We start from the raw sequence: 20,411 nt of genomic DNA on the forward strand, positions 1-20,411 counted from the left end.
ACAACTTGCAGTAAACAAAATTATATGAAAATACGAATCACTTCACGATGGTTATTGTATTTCCTATTCTAAAAATTTCTTCTGTTACCTGTATCAGCTACTTACTTGCTAAGACTTTCTATTTCATTGATGAATCATAGTATTGTAATTTCAGATATATTGGAAATAACAAAAGAAATAGCCTTGGTGATGAAATAGAAAGTCTCAGAACCTTTATTAGTGAACACCAAAGGTTCTATTATTTCAAATAACCCAGATACATTTTTTGAGACAGGGTCTCACTTATGCATCCCTGGCTAGCCTGGGATTTACCAAATAGATCAGTTTGGCCTGAAGCTTACATAGATTGGTCTACACAGTGATTTCTGAGTCAGTAAGGGCTACAAACACTGAGATCCTGCCTGAAAAAAAGCAAATCAAAAACAATCAAAGAAAAACTAAAAAGCAAAACAAATGGGATATCATGTTGTAAAAATTAGCAAAGGTAAATTCTCAAATATCTTCACTTAACATTTACAGTATTAGAATATGAAGTTGTTCATAGTGAAGAAATATTAAGTATATTTCTAACATTTCTCTAAAATTGTCATAAATATGTATTTCATAGCTGTACTTTTATAAATCCACATATAAATTATCAAATAGTTTATAAATAAATCACCAAACTGTCTTCGGATAAAGTAGACTTTAGAGGTCAAAATGAATTTAACTTAAAACTTCAGTTACAATTATGAATATCTAGTAATTGAAATTCATGAGCCAATAAGTCTCTCTCTCTCTCTCTCTCTCTCTCTCTCTCTCTCTCTCTCAGACAGGTTTTCTCTATTTAGCTCTGTCTGACCTGGAACTCACTGTGTAGACCCTAGAGATCTACCTGCCTCTGCCTTCACGCTGAGTGCTGGGATTAAAGGAATGCACTATCATGCCCCACTTCCTAAATCATTTAAAATACAATGATAAAGAGACGATTAAAGCATATCTTTAATTTTCTCAAACCCAATTGTACTGCCTTTACGATTATAGTTCAACGAAAACATTGGATTACATACTCGCAAATGACATTCAGACTGCCTTGGATCTTCAAACTACGAAATCTATAAACCATTGTATTGAGTACTTTGCGAATAAATACAGAAGCTACTTTGAAAGACAAATGAATGAGTGTCAAATCCACATTGGCCACATGGTGTCGCTGTACACCATAAAGTCTTGAAGCTGGAAATGGGGGATTGATAAAACCGAAGGGAGGAAGCTTCATTTCGTCATCAGTAGAGAAAAGACAAAAATGGTGAGGAGACAAATGACTGAAACCATGAAGTTAGAAAGTATGATCTTGGAGTGACAGTTGTACGAAAGGTACAGTGCTTTTGCGATGCTCTTTTCCAGGCTCCGAGGCCTGAGAGCCCTGCACTTGCTGTTGCTCTTGCTTCTGCTCCTCGCAGCCTGGGAGGCAGGGAGCGGCCAGCTCCACTACTCCGTCCCCGAGGAGGCCAAACACGGAACCTTCGTGGGCCGCATCGCGCAGGACCTGGGGCTAGAGCTGGCAGAGCTGGTGCCCCGCCTGTTCAGGGTGGCGTCCAAGGACCGCGGGGACCTTTTGGAGGTAAATCTGCAGAATGGCATTTTGTTTGTGAATTCTCGGATCGACCGGGAGGCGCTGTGTGGGCGGAGCGCGGAGTGTAGCATCCACCTGGAGGTGATCGTGGACCGGCCGCTGCAGGTCTTCCACGTGGATGTGAAGGTTAAGGACATTAATGATAACCCACCGGTTTTTAAAGGCTCAGAACAAAGGATATTTATTCCTGAAAATAGACAGCCAGGCTCGCGATTTCCACTAGAGGGCGCTGCGGATGCAGATATTGGCGCTAATTCTCTTCTAATTTACACGCTGAGCCCCACTGACTACTTTTCTTTGAAGGTAGAGACGACTGACGAACTCAGTAAATCCCTTTCTCTTGAGCTGAGAAAATCTTTGGATAGAGAAGAAACACCAGAACTTCGGTTATTACTGACAGCCACTGATGGGGGCAAGCCAGAACTGGAGGGGACAGTTCGGCTGCAGATTACTGTGCTGGACGTTAATGACAATGCCCCACTGTTTGACCAGGCCGTCTACAGAGCCCAGTTAGTAGAATCTACAGCGAATGGAACTTTAGTGACCACATTAAATGCCTCTGACGCTGATGAAGGCGTAAACGGTGAAGTTGTGTTTTCCTTTGGCAATGATGTTTCTCCTGACATTCAAGAGAAGTTCAAAGTAGATTCTATTTCTGGAGAAATTAGAGTGATTGGTGACCTGGATTATGAAAAAATAAAATCTTATGAAATTCAAGTAAAAGCAGTTGATAAAGGGACTCCCCCGATGTCAAATCACTGCAAGGTTTTGGTGAAAGTGCTGGATATAAATGATAACACTCCCGAGCTGGAGGTCACTTCCTTATCTTTGCCCATCAAAGAGGATGCTCCACTTAGCACTGTCATCGCCCTCATCAAGGTGTCCGACCTTGACTCAGGTGTCAACGGGCAGGTGACCTGCTCTCTGGCTCCTCACGTCCCCTTCAAGTTGGTGTCCACTTTCAAGAATTACTATTCGCTCGTGCTGGACAGCGCCCTGGACAGAGAGACCACTGCAGACTACAAGGTGGTGGTGACAGCCAGGGATGGGGGCTCGCCCTCGCTGTGGGCCACAGCCAGCGTGTCCGTGGAGGTGGCTGACGTGAACGACAATGCACCCACGTTTGCGCAGCCGGAATACACGGTGTTCGTGAAGGAGAACAACCCGCCTGGTGCGCACATCTTCACGGTGTCAGCCATAGACGCGGACGCGCAGGAGAACGCGCTGGTGTCCTACTCGCTGGTAGAGCGGCGGGTGGGCGAGCGCTCGCTGTCGAGCTTTGTGTCTGTGCATGCGGAGAGTGGCAAGGTGTTTGCGCTGCAGCCTCTGGACCATGAGGAGCTGGAGCTGCTACAGTTCCAGGTGAGCGCGCGGGATGCTGGTGTGCCTTCCCTGGGCAGCAATGTGACTCTGCAGGTGTTTGTGCTGGATGAGAATGACAACGCACCCTCGTTGCTGGGACCTCAGGCGGGCAGCACAGTGAGCGAACTGGTGTCACGGACAGTGGGTGCAGGACATGTGGTGACAAAGGTGCGCGCAGTAGACGCCGACTCTGGCTACAATGCTTGGCTGTCTTATGAACTGCAACCTTCAACAGGTGGCGCACGCAGCCTTTTCCGTGTGGGACTGTACACGGGTGAGGTCAGCATTACACGTTCCCTAGATGAGGCTGATGCTCCACGACAGCGTCTGTTGGTGCTGGTGAAAGACCATGGCGAGCCGGCGCTGACTGCCACTGCTACCGTGTTGGTATCCCTGGTGGAAAGCGGACAGATTCAGAAAGCCTCCTTGCCTGTATTAACCGGTGCAGTGGGCTCTCAGGCATCGCTGATGGATGTCAACGTGTACCTGATCATCGCCATCTGCGCGGTGTCCAGCCTGTTGGTGCTCACGCTGCTGCTGTACACCGCGCTGCGCTGCTCGGCGATGCCCACTGATGGAGCCTGTGCTCCGGGGAAGCCCGTGCTGGTGTGCTCCAGCGCGGTGGGCAGCTGGTCATACTCACAGCAGAGGCGGCAGAGGGTGTGCTCTGGAGAAGGTCCGCCCAAGACCGACCTCATGGCCTTCAGCCCTGGCCTCTCTCCAGGTTTGAACATATCGGAAAGAAGTGAGCAGCCAGAAGGAAATTCGGATCTTTCTGGAAATGTAAGTCCAAATTTGAGCTACGACTTCAAATTCTGTTTAGATTTAACTTCACTTTTTAAATCATTTCAATGATATTTAAAATGTATTCAGGGTGTTTAATGACTTTTAACAAACCATACCTTTGCAAACACTCTATTTGCAGTTGCATAATGAATGAAGCTAGGAAGCAACATAGATGCAAATTTTTGTATTCTTTTATTTATATGGTAGAAAGCTCTAACAACATTTCAGCATTATTAGTGTTAATTTTGGTACTATTGATGGTAGGGATAGAGCTGAAGGCCTCATGAATGCTAGCCAAACACAGTGCTGGTCACCTTTAACGTGGGCTTTCAATTCTTGTGACGTGTCTTGCTTTGCAGAAATAATTGTAGGAAAAGTTACAGAAACCATCTGCTTTCTCTCTACATTGTTAAATTTCAAAGGGGGCAAATAAAAGATAACTTGAACCACTGTGACTATATATACATGTATATATATATAAACTGTAATATGTTGTTAGTACTTTAATTTTCACATTAAAATATCCAACTAGTTCCTGCTGCTGTTTCCTGGTTTAAAAGACTAATTATTACACGAACTTGTGTCTTACATGATCCAGTCAAGAGACACTTAGTGACCACCTCACACTTACTTGCCAGTGTCCCCAAACTTTCTTTTCTTTTCTTTTAATCCTTCTGATATTTATTTTATTAGGTGAAGCTTTTTCCCTTTATAGATGAAATTGTTGAGGCCAAGAAAAATTAAATTCAGGATAATTACTATTTTTTTCAAAAATGATATAATTATCTATTACAGTCTATTGCACTTTATTAAATATTTAAAGTTGCTTTCAATGGGAGAATTTTGCAGGCATTCAATGTTAAATTCTATTTAAATTCAAAGTACAAAAGCAAGAGAAAGATGGAGTAAATTTTTCCAAACAAAATGGTTCTACATAAAAATCCCTGATGCTTGCTTTTCTAGAAATGAATATAGAAAATAAAAAAGAAAAGAAAATTCTTTACACACGTTGTTCAGAAGAGGAATAAAGACCTCTTCAAATTTGATTCATCATCATTATGTTGATCAATAGTGAGTAATATATTATTATATACAGTATATTACAGAAGTTTAACAACCAGCTGACACACTTTCAATACAGGTCTCTGTGACTCTTCTAACCATGTAGTCGACAGTGTGTTAAATCTGTGTGTGTGAGGGGTACATGTGTCTACGTGTGTGCGCTCTCCTGTGCACGCCGATGTGGAGGGCAGTAACTAGTGTCAGGTATCTTCCTCAGTTCCTCTGTACCTTTTTTTGGGGGGTTCAGGTAGTTCATTTTTTTGTCTAGACTGGCTGGGCATGCGAAGGCTGAGGATCTGAATGCAGGCTCTCAGGCTTGCAGAGCAAGCACTGCACCCACTGGGCCATCTCCACAGCCTCTGGTACAATGTTTTATCTCTTCTGAAGTTACACAAGTATTAAGTGAATGCACCTTGTTGGCTAAACATTCAAACGAACACACAGAAAAGACCCTTAAAGCTCCCCTTGTAAAAGGACAGCACCAATAGATGTGCTAACCTGGAAGGAAGAAAGCCCAACAGGTCTCAACCCTAGACAAGAACTATGGGCAACTAAGGAATACTGAGAGCAGGAGATATAGTCTTCCCCAGGGAAGAGCACACCAACTAGTGATCCAATACCAAATGCTCAGCCCTAAAAACATATACACAAGTAACATTATGCACACTGAGCATGTAGTTATTAGGTACACCTGATATATATGCCTGTGTATGTATGTATCTATGTATACCTATATAATATACTTGATACACACACACACCTGTATAATATACCTGCTATATATCAGGTATACCTAAATACTACATGCTTAATCTGTAATATATATATATGTATATATACATATATATATACATATATATATATTTGTGTATATAAACAAAGAAAAAGAACCCATAAATTTGAAGAGCAAGGGGCAAGGGAGAATACATAAAAGGGTTTGGAGGGAGGAAAGGGAAGAGGAATAATACAATTGTATTGAAACTTCAAAAAACACTTGTAAAACATTCTACAAATATGATAGCGAAGCTTTCTGAGATTGGGGTGATAAGTTGACAGAGTATTGTTTAGAGCATTGTAAGACACAGACCAAAGCATGTGCCTGCAACTTTCTAAATATTAATATTATTATACCAAGTCTTTGGGCAAGAATAACCACAAAATAATTTTTCGAATAATAATGCTAAAAAAACCTTTCAATTTTCTCTAAATGTGAGATAAACCTGAAGGATTACACAATTGGAGAGAATACATTCAGAAATCATACCTTAGTATGTCTCCATAGCTCTGTTCTTTAACTATGTGAATATTGGCTTGAGAGAGACATTCAGTATTTACCATAATTCACTCAAGAACATGTCATATGAAGAACCCTGCAATAGAACCCAAAACACACAGCAACACGGAGTGTATATTCAAGTAGACTGTTTACAGTAACAATTGAGTTATAAAACGTGTTGAATTTGATGTAATGAACCCTTTCGGTTTTCACTGTCAAACTATCACACCCATGAAAGAAAACATCATCCTATGTGTGACTTAAAAAAATAAAAAATGTGATGCTGATCATGTTTAACCAATTTTCTAGAAAGAAAGCGGTACAAATGGGACCATTCCTTTTTTACGCAAATCATTCTTAAAAACCTGGGATTCTTGTGACAGCAACTCAAGCCTAAAACTAAAGGAAATCTATGGAAAATATTCTGAAAATGGAAATTAAAATGGTAAAACAGCCAGGTGGTGGTGGCACACACCATTCATCCCAGCACTCTAGAGGCAGGTGGTTCTCTGAGTTGGAGGCCAGACTAGTCTACAGAGTAAGTTCCAGGATGGCCATAGCTATACAAAGAAACTCTGTCTCAAAGAACAAACAAACAAACAAACAAACAAACGATAAAACATCCAGGCGTGGCGGTACACACCTTTAATCCCAGCACTCGGCACTCCGGAGGCAGAGGTGGTGGATCTCTGAGTTGGAGGCCACCCTGGTCTCCAGTGCAAGCTCCAGAAAAGCATCCAGGGCTACACAGAAAAATCCTGTCTCAAAAAAAAAAAAAAGGAAAAAAAATTGGGAGGGATAGAGATAATTTTTTGAAGCTAAACTAAAAAAAATGTAAGTAGAAGATAAACAATATTGTCTTTTATTTAAGTCAGAAAAACTTGAATTGGTTGGCATTTGGGGCTACAATGTCATAACTCACTATATTAGAACGTTTATATAGATTTGTGGGCTGGAGAGATGGATGAGTGGTTAAGAGATCTTGATGCTCTTCCAGAAGACCCAGGTTTGAATTCCAGTGCCTACATGGGGGTTCAAAATCATTTGTAACTCTCGTTCCAGAAGATCTGATGTCCTCTTCTAGATTGTGGGTGCTAGGCATGTCTGTGATGTACAAACATACATACAGGCAAGACACCTACATACGTAAAATAAAATTGAATAAAGGAATTAGTATTGATGGAAAATGTAGTTATCTCAGAGTGCTTTGCTTAAATATTAATCATAAAATTATAAATAGAACCCATCATTTTTTGATAATACCAATAACCTTTCAAATTTGTTTGGAAGAGCCCAGTCTGGTGGCACATACATGTCCTTGGGTGATGGGGGCATGAGGATCTGAATTTTTTTGGCTTGTTTTTTTTTTTTTGAGACAGGGTAGCTTTGGACCCTGTCCTGGAACTAGCTCTTGTAGACCAGACTGGCCTCGAACTCATAGAGATCTGCCTGCCTCTGCCTCCCAAGTGCTGGAATTAAAGACGTGTACCACCACCACCCATCAAGGATCTGAATTTAAAGGCCATCCTCTGCTACAGACCAAGTTTGAGGCTAGTCTGAGCTGTAGGCGAAATGAAGAAACAAAACCCAATAATAATAATAATAAACCCCAAACAAACGACCTTAATGTGTTTGGATAGGCCTTCATATGACTACATTGTGATCACAAAGTTTAAGATAGTTACATTGTAGATAAAAGATCAGAGCAACTATTCTTTCTGTGCCATGATGGTTCTTATAAAATGTAAAAGTTTTCTAGAATAACTAATTATATTAACTTGGGAATGAATCTAAAATATTAGTCACTATTATAAAAAGACATGGGGCCGGGCGGTGGTGGCGCACGCCTTTAATCCCAGCACTCGGGAGGCAGAGGCAGGTGGATCTCTGTGAGTTCGAGACCAGCCTGGTCTACAGAGCTAGTTCCAGGACAGGCTCCAAAGCCACTGAGAAACCCTGTCTCGAAAAAAACCAAAAATAAATAAATAAATAAATAAAATGCTCATTCCACTAGGCCCTTTGTTCCTCTACACGGCTTGTCTCTATTTTCATCATATATATATATATATATATATGTATATATGTTATATATTACATATATGTGTATTTATATCTGGTTTTATCTAACTAGCTATATAAAATCCAGAAACCATGATTAAAAGAACACACGGGATATTTTTCTCTCTGAATATATTTTTTCTTTAGTTATCTCCAGTTGCATTTATTTTACTGCAAGAGTAAATAAGTGGAATAACTTTAAGACATTGGAATCAAGAAAAAGTTATTATTATTATTTTACTTCAAGATAGTACTTTTCTATTTAGTCTTGTCTGTCCTGAAACTCTCTTTGTAGCCCAGATTGGCCACAAACTCAAAGATCTACCTGTCTTTGCCTCCCAAATGCTGAGATTAGAGGTGTGTACTACTACACCCAGCTCAGAGGAAAGTTATTAAAGCTTCTAGATCCAGGAAAATCTATCCGTCAATGCTGTTTTAAATGGACACTAAATTTTGCAGTTCATTTTGTTTTCTTCTAAGAAAAACAAGAGCATTTATGACATACATGAAGTAGCAAGTATGTAACTTGATATGAACTTTGATAACTGACGCATTCCTTCATTCATTTCAAAAAACCCCAATACCACCTTTATTTAAGTTTAATGTTTTTGCATGTGAAGTAACTAGCTAAAAGTTAATAAATAAAAGATACTTTCATGTAACTAACACTGAAACGAAATCAGTTTATTCTTTCTTGCATGAAGATTCAAATATAAAAGGAAAGAGAATAATCCTAAAACAAATTTCTCATATGACAAGCTAATGTAACCCGCAAACAATTCAAAACTCAAGATTATAAATATCAGGAGTGTATTCAAGCATATTTTCATTGAATGAAAGTACTCTTTGATTCCGGTGTGTTTGCTCTGAAGAAGTGCTAAAAAATTTACAAAAGAACTGAAAACAAGATATCCAAAAGATATTTGTGCATTTGCATTGGTATCAGCTCTATTTACAAGAACCAAGAGCCAGAGGAATCCAAATGCCCATGGATGGTTGAAGGGACTCACGAAATGCAGCGGGTTTACACAATGTAAACATTTAGCAATAAGAAAAGAAATCCTGTAACATGCTACAACACCGATAAGCCTTCTCAACATTATGGTTAGTTGGAAAAGCAAGTCTCAAAACACAGCAAAACAAAGAACTCAATCCCACAGCAACAAACCCTTACAAATCCTGTATGATTTATAAGTAGTGAAACTTATAGAAAACGGAAGTAGAATGGTAGTTACCATGGGCAAAGATGGGATAATTGGAATTGATGTCTAATAAATATAATTTTTCAGCTTTACAAGAAGAAAGTTTTCAACACTGAAAACACTTAGCACTACTGAAGTTTACATTTGAAATTAATACGGTAAACGTCTCATTTACAGTTAATACGGTAAAGTTCGAATCAGATTAGCCACAGGGTGTCGCTGTCCACCAGAGAATGTTCTTCTCTAAGAAGGCAAATACCCAGAGTCTCTTTGTTACTCCAGATAAAACGACAGGAGAAGCAGCAGGATTTAGCAGGTGTTAGACTATTTCATTTCTTTTAAACATGATCATTTAATTTGACCAACTCACGGAGGACTAGAGGTGATGCCTTCTTTGAGAGGGGGCCCAGACGTCAGGCAGTGTCTGCTGCTCTGGCTTCTGCTCCTCTCAGCCTGGGAGGCAGGGAGTGGCCACCTCCACTACTCCATCTCCGAGGAAGCCAAACACGGAACCTTCGTGGGCCGCATCGCTCAGGACCTGGGGCTGGAGCTGGCGGAGCTGGTGCCCCGCCTGTTCAGGGTGGCATCCAAGGACCGCGGGGACCTTCTGGAGGTAAATCTGCAGAATGGCATTTTGTTTGTGAATTCTCGGATCGACCGGGAGGCGCTGTGCAGGCGGAGCGTGGAGTGTAGCATCCACCTGGAGGTAATCGTGGACCGGCCGCTGCAGGTTTTCCACGTGGAGGTGGAGGTAAGGGATATTAACGACAACCCGCCGCTATTTCCAACTACAGAAAAAACTATCCAATTTCATGAATCGAGACTGCTAGACTCGCGGTTTCCTTTAGAGGGAGCTTCGGATGCAGATATAGGAGTAAACGCTCTTCTGTCCTATAAGCTCAGTCCCAGCGAGTTTTTCTTTCTAGATGTACAAACAAATGATGAACTCAGCCAATCGCTGTTTCTTGTGTTGGGGAAATCTCTGGACAGAGAGGAAAATGCTGAGGTGAAATTGTTACTGGTAGCTACGGATGGAGGCAAGCCTGAACTCACAGGTTCTGTTCAGATACTCATTAAAGTGTTAGATGTGAATGACAACGAACCTACTTTCCCCAAATCCGTTTACAAAGTTCAGTTGTTAGAGAACACCGCAAACGGAACCTTGGTGGTGAAATTAAATGCGTCTGATGCAGATGAAGGACCAAACAGTGATATTGTGTATTCACTGAGTAGTGATGTGTCTTCTACCACACGGACCAAGTTCCAAATAGACCCCACCTCGGGAGAAATCAGAACGAAGGGGGAATTAGACTACGAAGAAAGGACATCCTATGAAATTCAGGTCATTGCATCTGACAAGGGAACCCCATCAATGTCAGGACATTGTAAAATTTCAGTAAAACTCTTGGATATCAATGACAATACCCCAGAAGTCTCAATAACGTCTCTCTCACTACCAGTCCAAGAAAACGCTTCACTGGGCGCTGTTATCGCCCTCATCTCAGTGTCAGACCGTGACTCAGGAATCAACGGGCAGGTGACCTGCTCCCTGACCCCTCAAGTCCCCTTCAAGTTGGTGTCCACCTTCAAGAATTACTATTCGCTCGTGCTGGACAGCGCCTTGGACAGAGAGACCACACCTGACTATAAGGTGGTGGTGACAGCCAGGGATGGGGGCTCGCCCTCACTGTGGGCCACCGCCAGCGTGTCTGTGGAGGTGGCTGATGTGAACGACAACGTGCCCACGTTCGCGCAGCCCGAATACACAGTGTTCGTGAAGGAGAACAACCCGCCTGGTGCGCACATCTTCACAGTGTCTGCCATGGATGCAGATGCTCAGGAGAACGCGCTGGTGTCCTACTCGCTGGTAGAGAGGCGGGTGGGCGAGCGCTCGCTGTCGAGCTTTGTGTCTGTGCACGCGGAGAGCGGCAAGGTGTTCGCACTGCAGCCTCTGGACCATGAGGAGCTGGAGCTGCTGCAGTTCCAGGTGAGCGCGCGGGATGCTGGTGTGCCTTCCCTGGGCAGCAATGTGACTCTGCAGGTGTTTGTGCTGGACGAGAACGACAATGCTCCCACGCTACTGCCCCACGGAGCCGTGGGAGCGGGAGGGGCAGTGAGTGAGTTTGTGCCTAAATCAGTGGGTTCGGGCCACGTGGTCACCAAGGTGAGAGCAGTGGATGCAGACTCTGGTTACAATGCTTGGCTCTCTTATGAACTGCAGACGTCGGCAGGCAATTCCCGAAGCCTGTTCCGCGTGGGCCTATATACCGGTGAGATCAGCACCACACGCGCCCTGGATGAAGCGGATGCGCTGCACCATGAAGGATCATGGTGAACCTGCGCTGACTGCCACAGCCACAGTGCTCGTTTCTCTGCTTGAGAACAGCCAAGCTCCAAAAACCTCATCAAAAGCATTGATAGATGCCATTGGCCGAGAGGCATCGCTGGTGGATGTGAACGTGTACCTGATCATCGCCATCTGTGCGGTGTCGAGCCTGCTGGTGCTCACGCTGCTGCTGTACACCGCGCTGCGCTGCTCAGCGAAGCCCACTGATGGAGCCTGTGCTCCGGGGAAGCCCGTGCTGGTGTGCTCCAGCGCGGTGGGCAGCTGGTCATACTCACAGCAGAGGCGGCAGAGGGTGTGCTCTGGTGAGGGTCTGCCCAAGACCGACCTCATGGCCTTCAGCCCCAGCCTATCCCAAGGTCCGGAATCAGCAGAGGAGAGACAGCCGCCCTTAGAGTCAGAATACTTAGCAAAGGTAGGCTTAAATTTTTTTTTTTATCTTGCCAAGAACGTTACTATTTTTGTATTGTTCATGATTCCAGTTAAATATTTAGACCTAACGCTCCGCCTTCATTTTATATCACTGTGCTGTTGTGAGATACTTGTACATTAGGTATCAAATTCCTGCCCGTTGAACAATTCTCTTAAATATTCTCACTTTCATTGTTAGGTTCGTGACGAAATCTCTGTGTGAGTAACCAGACCTTGAATAATTGGGAAAAACACCCAGGAAAACCTGCTATTTAAACATTTATTTATTTATTTATTTATTTTTGTGTGTGTGCATGATTCTGGTGTGTGGCTGTAGGTGTATGGAGTGAGGTCCTACAGTGTGTGGACCTCAAGGGACACTTTCTGTAGTTGGTCTCTCTACTTTTTATTTGGGCTGTCGAGAGCTAAGGCAGGTCACCAGCCTTGCAAGGCAAGACTTCTACCTGCTGAGCCAACTCACTGGCACCAAAGCATAATAATTCAATATTACTCCTAAATGTTTTCTTTACAAAGATGTAAAAGCCCAAATTAGAAAATTTAAAAGGGCTTTAAAATTTAGGTCATTTCTAAACATAGATTTCTACCCATTGTATCAGAATCTGTTTAGCATAATATAATCTTTACTCTGGAAAATTTCCAGATTTTCTCTTTAAAACATGAATGCCAGGCTCTATATATCATTGGCCTTTACAATACACATCAGCATCAAGGAATGCTGGGTAACCTATTTGTCCTTAATAAGGAGAATGACCAAAATTGGGTGATAAAGATGAACTATTATAAAAATCTTTGGGTTTTCAACCAAAAGAGAGAGTGTACTCAGGAAAGAACCCTTCAGATTTAGACATTTAAAGATTACACTGGGGTGGATGTGGTGGCACATGCCTTTAATCCCATTGTTTAAGCGGAGGCAGAGGCAGGCGGATCTCTGTGAGTTCAAGGCCAGCCTGGTCTACAGAGTGAGTTTCAGCACGGCCAAAGCTACACAGAGAGAAACCCTGTCTCAAAAAAAGAAATAAAGAAATAAAAGAAAAGAAAGAAAAAGAAAAAAACCATTGTATTGGACTGGGTGTGGTGGTGTACGCCTTTAATCATAACATTTGGGAGGCAGAGGCAGGTAGATCATTGTGAGTTTCAGCCTAGGCTGACCCACACAGCAGTTTCCATGCCAACAGGACTGAATAGTTAGTCTTTGTCTGAAGACAAACTGGGTTGGCCAAGCATCCACATCTTTCCCTTTTCTTTGTACAAGTGAAGGGTACTGTGTTCTAGTCTTCAGGCTAGTGCTCAACGGTCATCAACCCAGTGTTAATAGGCTAACTCATGCAGGATTCCTCCTGTGAAGATGCTGGCCACTTCTCACTCTTTGCCAGTTTACACTTTCCTTCATCCTGAGCTTACCCTGTTACCTAGTTTGTGAGCATGTTACTTGTGGAACTGGGATTTTTCCAAAGTGCAAGGCCCAGCATTGACCATTGCATTTCCTCTGGAAACCCCTGCAGTGGGTGTTTAAAACACTGGAAGCAGAGGTAGGTGGATCTCTATGAGATCTGATCTACGTAGTGAGATCACATAAGGCTATACAATGAGGCCCTGTCTCAAAACAAAACAAGAACAATAAAAGCCCTATAATGGATGAGAGGCCCTAGGTTCAATCACCAGAACTGAAAAGAACAAACAAAACATACTAAGCATTTATCTAATTCTTTATGAGCTATCACAGCAGAGTCTATTAGAAATTATCTGTTGATTGTTAACAGTTAACATTAATGTAACTCTTCACTTATCCTTATTTGAAAAGTTAATTTAAAATGTTCATTTATTTATTCAGTGTAATATTTGTAATTTATTTTATTTTAATTTAAACATAGATGATAAAATGTGAGTTAATTGAATATTGGATTTTAGTCAATGAAACACAAGAACCTGGACCTTCTATAAAATCTTTTTCTTCTAACACTTAAATTATGTGCTAAATTTCTCTTTAAACTATTCTGCCTACAAGTCAAAGTCTGGACAGTTTCTTTTTCTGCATGAATATCTAAATTTGCCCTTTCCATGAGTATTCTGGTCCAACTTTAAAATGCTTAGAGGACTCATACCTTGTGTTTATTAGTGAATTCACAGAGATCTTTAAAATATTTCATCACTGGGGACTGGAGAGATGGTTCAGTAGTTAAGAACACTGTCTGCTCTTCCAGAGGTCCTGAGTTCAATTCCCAACAACCACATGATGGCTCACAACCATCTGGAATGGGACCTGACTCCCTCTTCTGTCATGCAGACATACATGCAAGTAGAACATTCATATATATAAAATACATTTTAAAAGAACATTTCATTGCCCAGTTTTAAAAATATTGCCTAGTGACTCATGTTCCAAAGTTAATTTTCTCTTTGTCTTCTTTTTTTTTAAATCGACAATGTTTTCAACTTTTCTTCCTTTTCTCTCTTAACACTTACTTACGTTTTGTGGATGTATGTGTGTGAGTGTGCATGCACACCATGATGTGAGTGTGCATGCACACCATGATGTGCGTGTGCAAGTCAGAAGACAAATTTCAGGAGTCATTGTGTCACAGGGCTTGAAATCATGTTGGCAGGCTTGACAGTATGTGGTTTTCCCACGGACCCATCTCTCAGATCCTGTTTGTTTGGGTTGGGTCCTGATTTTAGGCTGATCTTCAGCTCATGATCTTCCTGCCTCAGCCTCCTACGTCCTAGGATGATGGGTGTGCATTGCAACCCTTAGTCACATGAAACCTTTTGAAGCTACTTGGTACAGAAATTCATCCAGGGAGGAGGTCGTTAGGACCATAATCATTTCATTTTATAATATACATGTAAATTGTAATGCATACACAGTGTTGAAATTTAAAAACAATGTCCTTATTGGTGCAATGTGAGTATAACAAATATCCAAACCACACAGTGTTGTCCTGCGGCAGAAAATACATCTACAAAAGAACTTCACTGAGAAAGACTAACTCTGGGCTGGGGTTACAGCTCAGTGGCAGGGTTCTTGCCTAGGTGCTTGAGGCACTGGCTTCAATCCCCAGTAAGTAAGAAAATGAATGAGTGCGACCTGACATCTTTATATAAATACTAGTAAAGACAGTTAACAAAGACGCTATGCTTGAATAAAGGACCTGGGGGCGATTTACACATGTTCTAAATTAACAATTGCAAGTCAGCCTATTTTTCAGTAAGTTGGTAATACCAAAATCATATAAAACACGTATTAATAGATATTCACACATTTATTACCTATTTTCATACCTTATACCTTCATTGTCACAGATATCAAAGACTTATCTTTCATTTTTGTACTTTGAGACTGTAATTCTGAATGGGATTTTACCCTGACACCATAAGTTAAAGCCCCTTTTGATTTTAGTCTGTATGTACTTGTAATCAATGACTCATATTAAAATTCATCTTAGAAGATTGTTGTGAAAATTTAATGGGAAAACTTCGTTGAGAGCAACTGTGTGCCTATCATACAGAGAGCCCATTATTAGCAGTGAAGCCATGAATCGGAGAGATTTTATAAAAAATGTAAGGCTATGTTCTGGTTAAAAACAAACTCTTTGGTGACTACTTGAAGGAAATCACAGGTCAAAACACAAAATCTGGGGACAATTCAAATTAGACATATAAGAAAATAAACACATTAAATACTTACACATTTAGCCACTTGGTGTCGCTGTCCACCACAAGTTCCTTCATTAAACGCAGCTGGTTTTACACATTCACATGATCCTTTTCGTCGCAGTCTCAGACAAAATGGTAACGGTATGGGGTTTAAGATGTGAAGAATAAAAAAACTGAGAATATTTAAGAAATTCTGGATCAGTGTGAGAGCGACCAAACGTTTGGAACGGGCTTGCGATGGTGTTTTCTTGGAGAGAAGATCAGCGTTTGCTGCTCTGGCTTCTGCTCCTCTCTGCCTGGGAGGCAGGGAGCGGCCAGCTCCACTACTCCGTCCCTGAGGAGGCCAAACACGGAACCTTCGTGGGCCGCATCGCTCAGGACCTGGGGCTGGAGCTGGCAGAGCTGGTGCCCCGCCTGTTCAGGGTGGCATCCAAGGACCGCGGGGACCTTCTGGAGGTAAATCTGCAGAATGGCATTTTGTTTGTGAATTCTCGGATCGACCGGGAGGCGCTGTGCGGGAGGAGCGCGGAGTGTGGCATCCACCTGGAGGTGATCGTGGACCGGCCGCTTCAGGTTTTCCACGTGGAGGTGGAGGTGAGGGACATTAATGACAACCCGCCGGTATTTCCAGTGGCTATAAAGAATCTGTTTATTTCTGAATCTCGACAGCTTGGCTCTCGGTTTTCGCTAGAGGGCGCTTCAGACAAAGATATCGGAACAAATTCATTGTTGACTTACAGTCTTAACTCTAGTGAGTATTTTACTTTGGACGTCAAAAGAAAAGATGAGGAAGTTAAATCCCTGGGACTCGTGTTGAAAAAACTTTTAAATCGAGAGGACATTCCCGAACATCATTTACTGATAACGGCAGTTGATGGCGGGAAACCGGAGCTAACTGGCACCACTCAAGTGAAGATCACTGTCCTAGATGTGAACGACAACGCCCCGGCGTTTGAGAGGACGCTCTACAAAGTCAGATTATCCGAAAACGCACCAAATGGTACCGTAGTAGTGGATGTCAACGCCTCTGATTTGGATGAAGGAGTAAATAAGGACATTGTATATTCTTTCCACACGGATATGCCAGCTGAGATCCTGTCAAAATTCCACTTAGACCCGGTTAATGGACACATCACTGTGAAAGACAACATAGATTTCGAGGAAACAAAATCTTTTGAAATCCAGGTAGAGGCAGCAGACAAGGGAACCCCTCCAATGACAGACCACTGCACGGTTCTCGTTGAAATTGTGGACGTTAACGATAATGTGCCTGAATTGGTCATCAAATCACTATCAATTCCCGTTTTAGAAAATTCTGCACCTGGCACCGTGATTGCCCTGATCAGTGTGTCAGACCGTGACTCTGGAACCAATGGGCAGGTGACCTGTTCCCTGACCCCTCAAGTCCCCTTCAAGCTGGTGTCCACCTTCAAGAATTACTATTCGCTCGTGCTGGACAGCGCCCTGGACAGAGAGACCACACCTGACTATAAGGTGGTGGTGACAGCCAGGGATGGGGGCTCGCCCTCTCTGTGGGCCACAGCCAGCGTGTCCGTGGAGGTGGCTGACGTGAATGACAATGCGCCCGCGTTCGCACAGCCTGAATATACGGTTTTCGTGAAAGAGAACAACCCGCCTGGTGCGCACATCTTCACGGTGTCGGCCACGGACGCGGATGCGCAGGAGAACGCGCTGCTGTCCTACTCGCTGGTGGAGAGGAGGGTGGGCGAGCGCTCGCTGTCGAGCTTCGTGTCTGTGCACGCGGAGAGCGGCAAGGTGTTTGCTCTGCAGCCTCTGGACCATGAGGAGCTGGAGCTGCTGCAGTTCCAGGTGAGCGCGCGGGATGCTGGTGTGCCTTCCCTGGGCAGCAATGTGACTCTGCAGGTGTTTGTGCTGGATGAGAACGACAATGCTCCCACGCTGCTCGGGCCTCAGGCGGGCAGCACAATGAGCGAACTGGTGTCACGGACAGTGGGTGCAGGGCATGTGGTGACAAAGGTGCGCGCAGTGGATGCGGACTCTGGCTACAATGCTTGGCTGTCCTATGAGCTGCAGTCGGCCACAGGCAGCGGGCGCCTTCCGTTCCGGGTGGGTCTGTACACAGGTGAAATCAGCACCACTCGTGTTCTAGACGAGACAGATGCGCCAAAACAGCGCCTACTGGTGCTGGTGAAGGACCATGGCGAGCCAGTGCTGACAGCCACAGTCACCTTGCTAGTGTCTCTGGTGGAGACTGGGCACACGGCAAATGCCCCATCACGGACTTTGGTGAATTCTGCGGGCAGGGAGGCATCGCTGGTGGATGTTAACGTGTACCTGATCATCGCCATCTGCGCGGTGTCCAGCCTGTTGGTGCTCACGCTGCTGCTGTACACGGCGCTGCGCTGCTCGGCGACTCCCGCAGAGGATTCCTGCGGTCCTGGGAAACCCGTGCTGGTTTGCTCCAGCGCGGTGGGGACCTGGTCATACTCACAGCAGAGGAGACAAAGAGTGTGCTCTGGAGAGGGTCCGCCCAAGGCCGACCTCATGGCCTTCAGCCCAAGTCTTACACCTTGCCCAGTTAATCAGGAAAAAGAGGACAAACTGGTCTCAGATATTGATTTCTCCGTCAAAGTGAGTAATTTCCCCCTCTAAATTGGTCTCGTTTTATATGCTAACATTTTACTCCTTGGAGATGGGTTAAAATTATTTTATTCACGTTCTTTCTGTTGAGCCCTTTACACTTACTAATTTTGCCACTAGAACTGTAGGTTCTTGTCTAAATTGTGTGCTGAAGTGACAAGTGTGTTTGTTGATAAATACGGTGATAGGGTTATTTTCCCATAGTCTGTGTACAAATTGGAACCATTCTCTTCTTGTGTGAATGGCATCACGTAGAGCCCCTGGCTCCAGCTCCCTGTCACTAACCCCTGTGCAAAGCTTCAGCATCTTTTCTTCTTTTTCAAGGATTTTTAGGAAGAACTAGTAGAACAGTCACTGGCCCACTTACTGAACCATTCGTTAATCATGGTTGGTATTCAGAGATGGTCACCAGTAAGAATTTTATTTGACTTATCACTCACAGGACATTAAGATCCTTTCAACTACAAGATGGGGCTAACGCTGAAGAAATTTTACTGGGATCGTAGTTTAAAAATTATATACAGACTTGTTTTTAACAAATTACCCAAATTGAAAATGGTTTTTCATTAGATTAAAAATATTATTTTGAAAACATTTGAATATATTGTGAGAGTATTACATTTTATTCCACAGTGATTGAAATTATGTATGTGTTTGGTACATGCACATAGGTGCTCTTAACCGCTAGCTATCTCGTCTCTCCATAGTGACACTTTAAGTGTTACATTAAAAATGATGAGAATAAAAGTGAAACAGGGTTCTGAAAACACCTTTCATAAAAACACATTTCATATGTTATCCTCCTATTTTTGCCCTGAAAATTGAAACATATCTTTAATATCGTGAAGTTATTTTCAGTTTGGGCCATGAATCTATCTATCTGCTTTGCAATAAGAAACCTTCAGATAATTGATAGCAAATAAAACTTAAGTGGGACTATTCTTCAGTTATTTTTTGCAATGCATATGTCCATTTCTCTTACAAAATACTTGGACTCCCATCCAGTTCCCCTTGTTTCCAGAGAGAACTAATACTCAAATAAAACCTGATTAGCGCTTCATACATGTGATTAGTCCAGCATATGAAATATGTTTTCTTTCTCTTTTCTCTTTCCCATTTCCATTTTCTCTCCCAGAATTATCCTTCTCTGCTCTTTCATTCATCAAGTATCTGCCGTGGCACATCCAACCTCAATTCAATACTTACTTTATCAGTTTGTTATCATCCTGCTGTAGGTCACAGGGTCATCCAGAGTTCCTCTTCCTTTCATCTTCTAATCCAGCTCTTCTTGAAACACTTGATTAAAATACTTCCAAAGATATACTTTTTTGAATAATTTTGAGATAGTATTTCAAACAGTCCACTTGGACTTGAACTTCAGTGAAGATGGCTTGAATAAATTTGAAAGGTTTCCTTTTCTCTATAGCTATGTATTTGAGTTATAAAAGAGAATAATTAATTGATTTGTTGACCAATTAATTAATGCACATGTGTGTCACACATATAGAGATCAGAGGGCAAGTTGCAGGAGTTGACAACTATCTTTCCTTCATGTATTCTGGGGATCAAACTCAATTGCAAGTTTTCATGGCAACTGCTTTTTACCCCCCCCCCAATTCTTTTCATTGGCTGCAAAGTGTTTATTTAATATGTATTTGTTTCAAATAAGTATTGTATTAGTTATTTATCTTGCATCTGTGACAAACTCCTGATAAAATCAACTTTGAAAAGGAAAGGTTTGCTTTTGCTCGCAGTTCCAGGGTACGGTCCATCATGACGGGGAAGTCTTGGCAGCAGGTCAGCTTGTGCCTGTGGTCAGGAAGCAGAGAGTGTTGAACACCAGTGCACAGCTCTTTCTGCTTTTGATTCAAACAAGAACCCAGCTGTGGGATGGTTTTGCCCACTTTCAGAATTAATCTTCTCACCTCAATTAACGTACCCAGAATATCTCTCACGGATACACTCAGAGGGTGGCTGCCATTAGGGTTGTTGGAAATC

At 42.7% G+C, this 20,411-nt stretch overlaps 3 protein-coding genes across 3 annotated transcripts in view; all 3 read left to right on the top strand.

Annotated features, from left to right (window-relative positions):
* Nucleotides 1–1,280: 1,280 nt before the first annotated feature.
* LOC121442981 (protocadherin alpha-C2) overlaps nt 1,281–20,411 on the top strand; it is a 207,965-nt gene continuing 188,834 nt past the window's right edge. The window contains exon 1 of the mRNA XM_041644644.1: nt 1,281–3,760. Coding sequence (XP_041500578.1) covers nt 1,373–3,760 — 2,388 coding nt within the window. The 5' untranslated portion in view covers nt 1,281–1,372. The remainder of the gene's footprint in view (nt 3,761–20,411) is intronic.
* LOC121442945 (protocadherin alpha-2-like) lies at nt 9,747–12,339 on the top strand. The gene is given in 3 exon segments (XM_041644592.1): nt 9,747–11,671; nt 11,673–12,120; nt 12,316–12,339. Coding segments are annotated over 3 exon segments (2,397 nt in total).
* Nucleotides 15,929–18,425, top strand: LOC121442946 (protocadherin alpha-3-like). The gene has a single exon (XM_041644593.1). It carries the CDS (start codon nt 16,029–16,031, stop codon nt 18,423–18,425), a length of 2,397 nt encoding a protein of 798 aa, XP_041500527.1. The 5' UTR covers nt 15,929–16,028.

The sequence above is a fragment of the Microtus oregoni genome, unplaced genomic scaffold (genome assembly GCF_018167655.1).
Source record: "Microtus oregoni isolate MIOR12 unplaced genomic scaffold, Mior012 000098F_ref0000018, whole genome shotgun sequence".
In the NCBI taxonomy this organism is placed as follows: Eukaryota; Metazoa; Chordata; class Mammalia; order Rodentia; family Cricetidae; genus Microtus; species Microtus oregoni.

Bases quoted from the DNA above. Each gene is read 5' to 3' on its own strand.
- LOC121442946 (XM_041644593.1), top strand. From the start codon at position 16,029: ATGGTGTTTTCTTGGAGAGAAGATCAGCGTTTGCTGCTCTGGCTTCTG.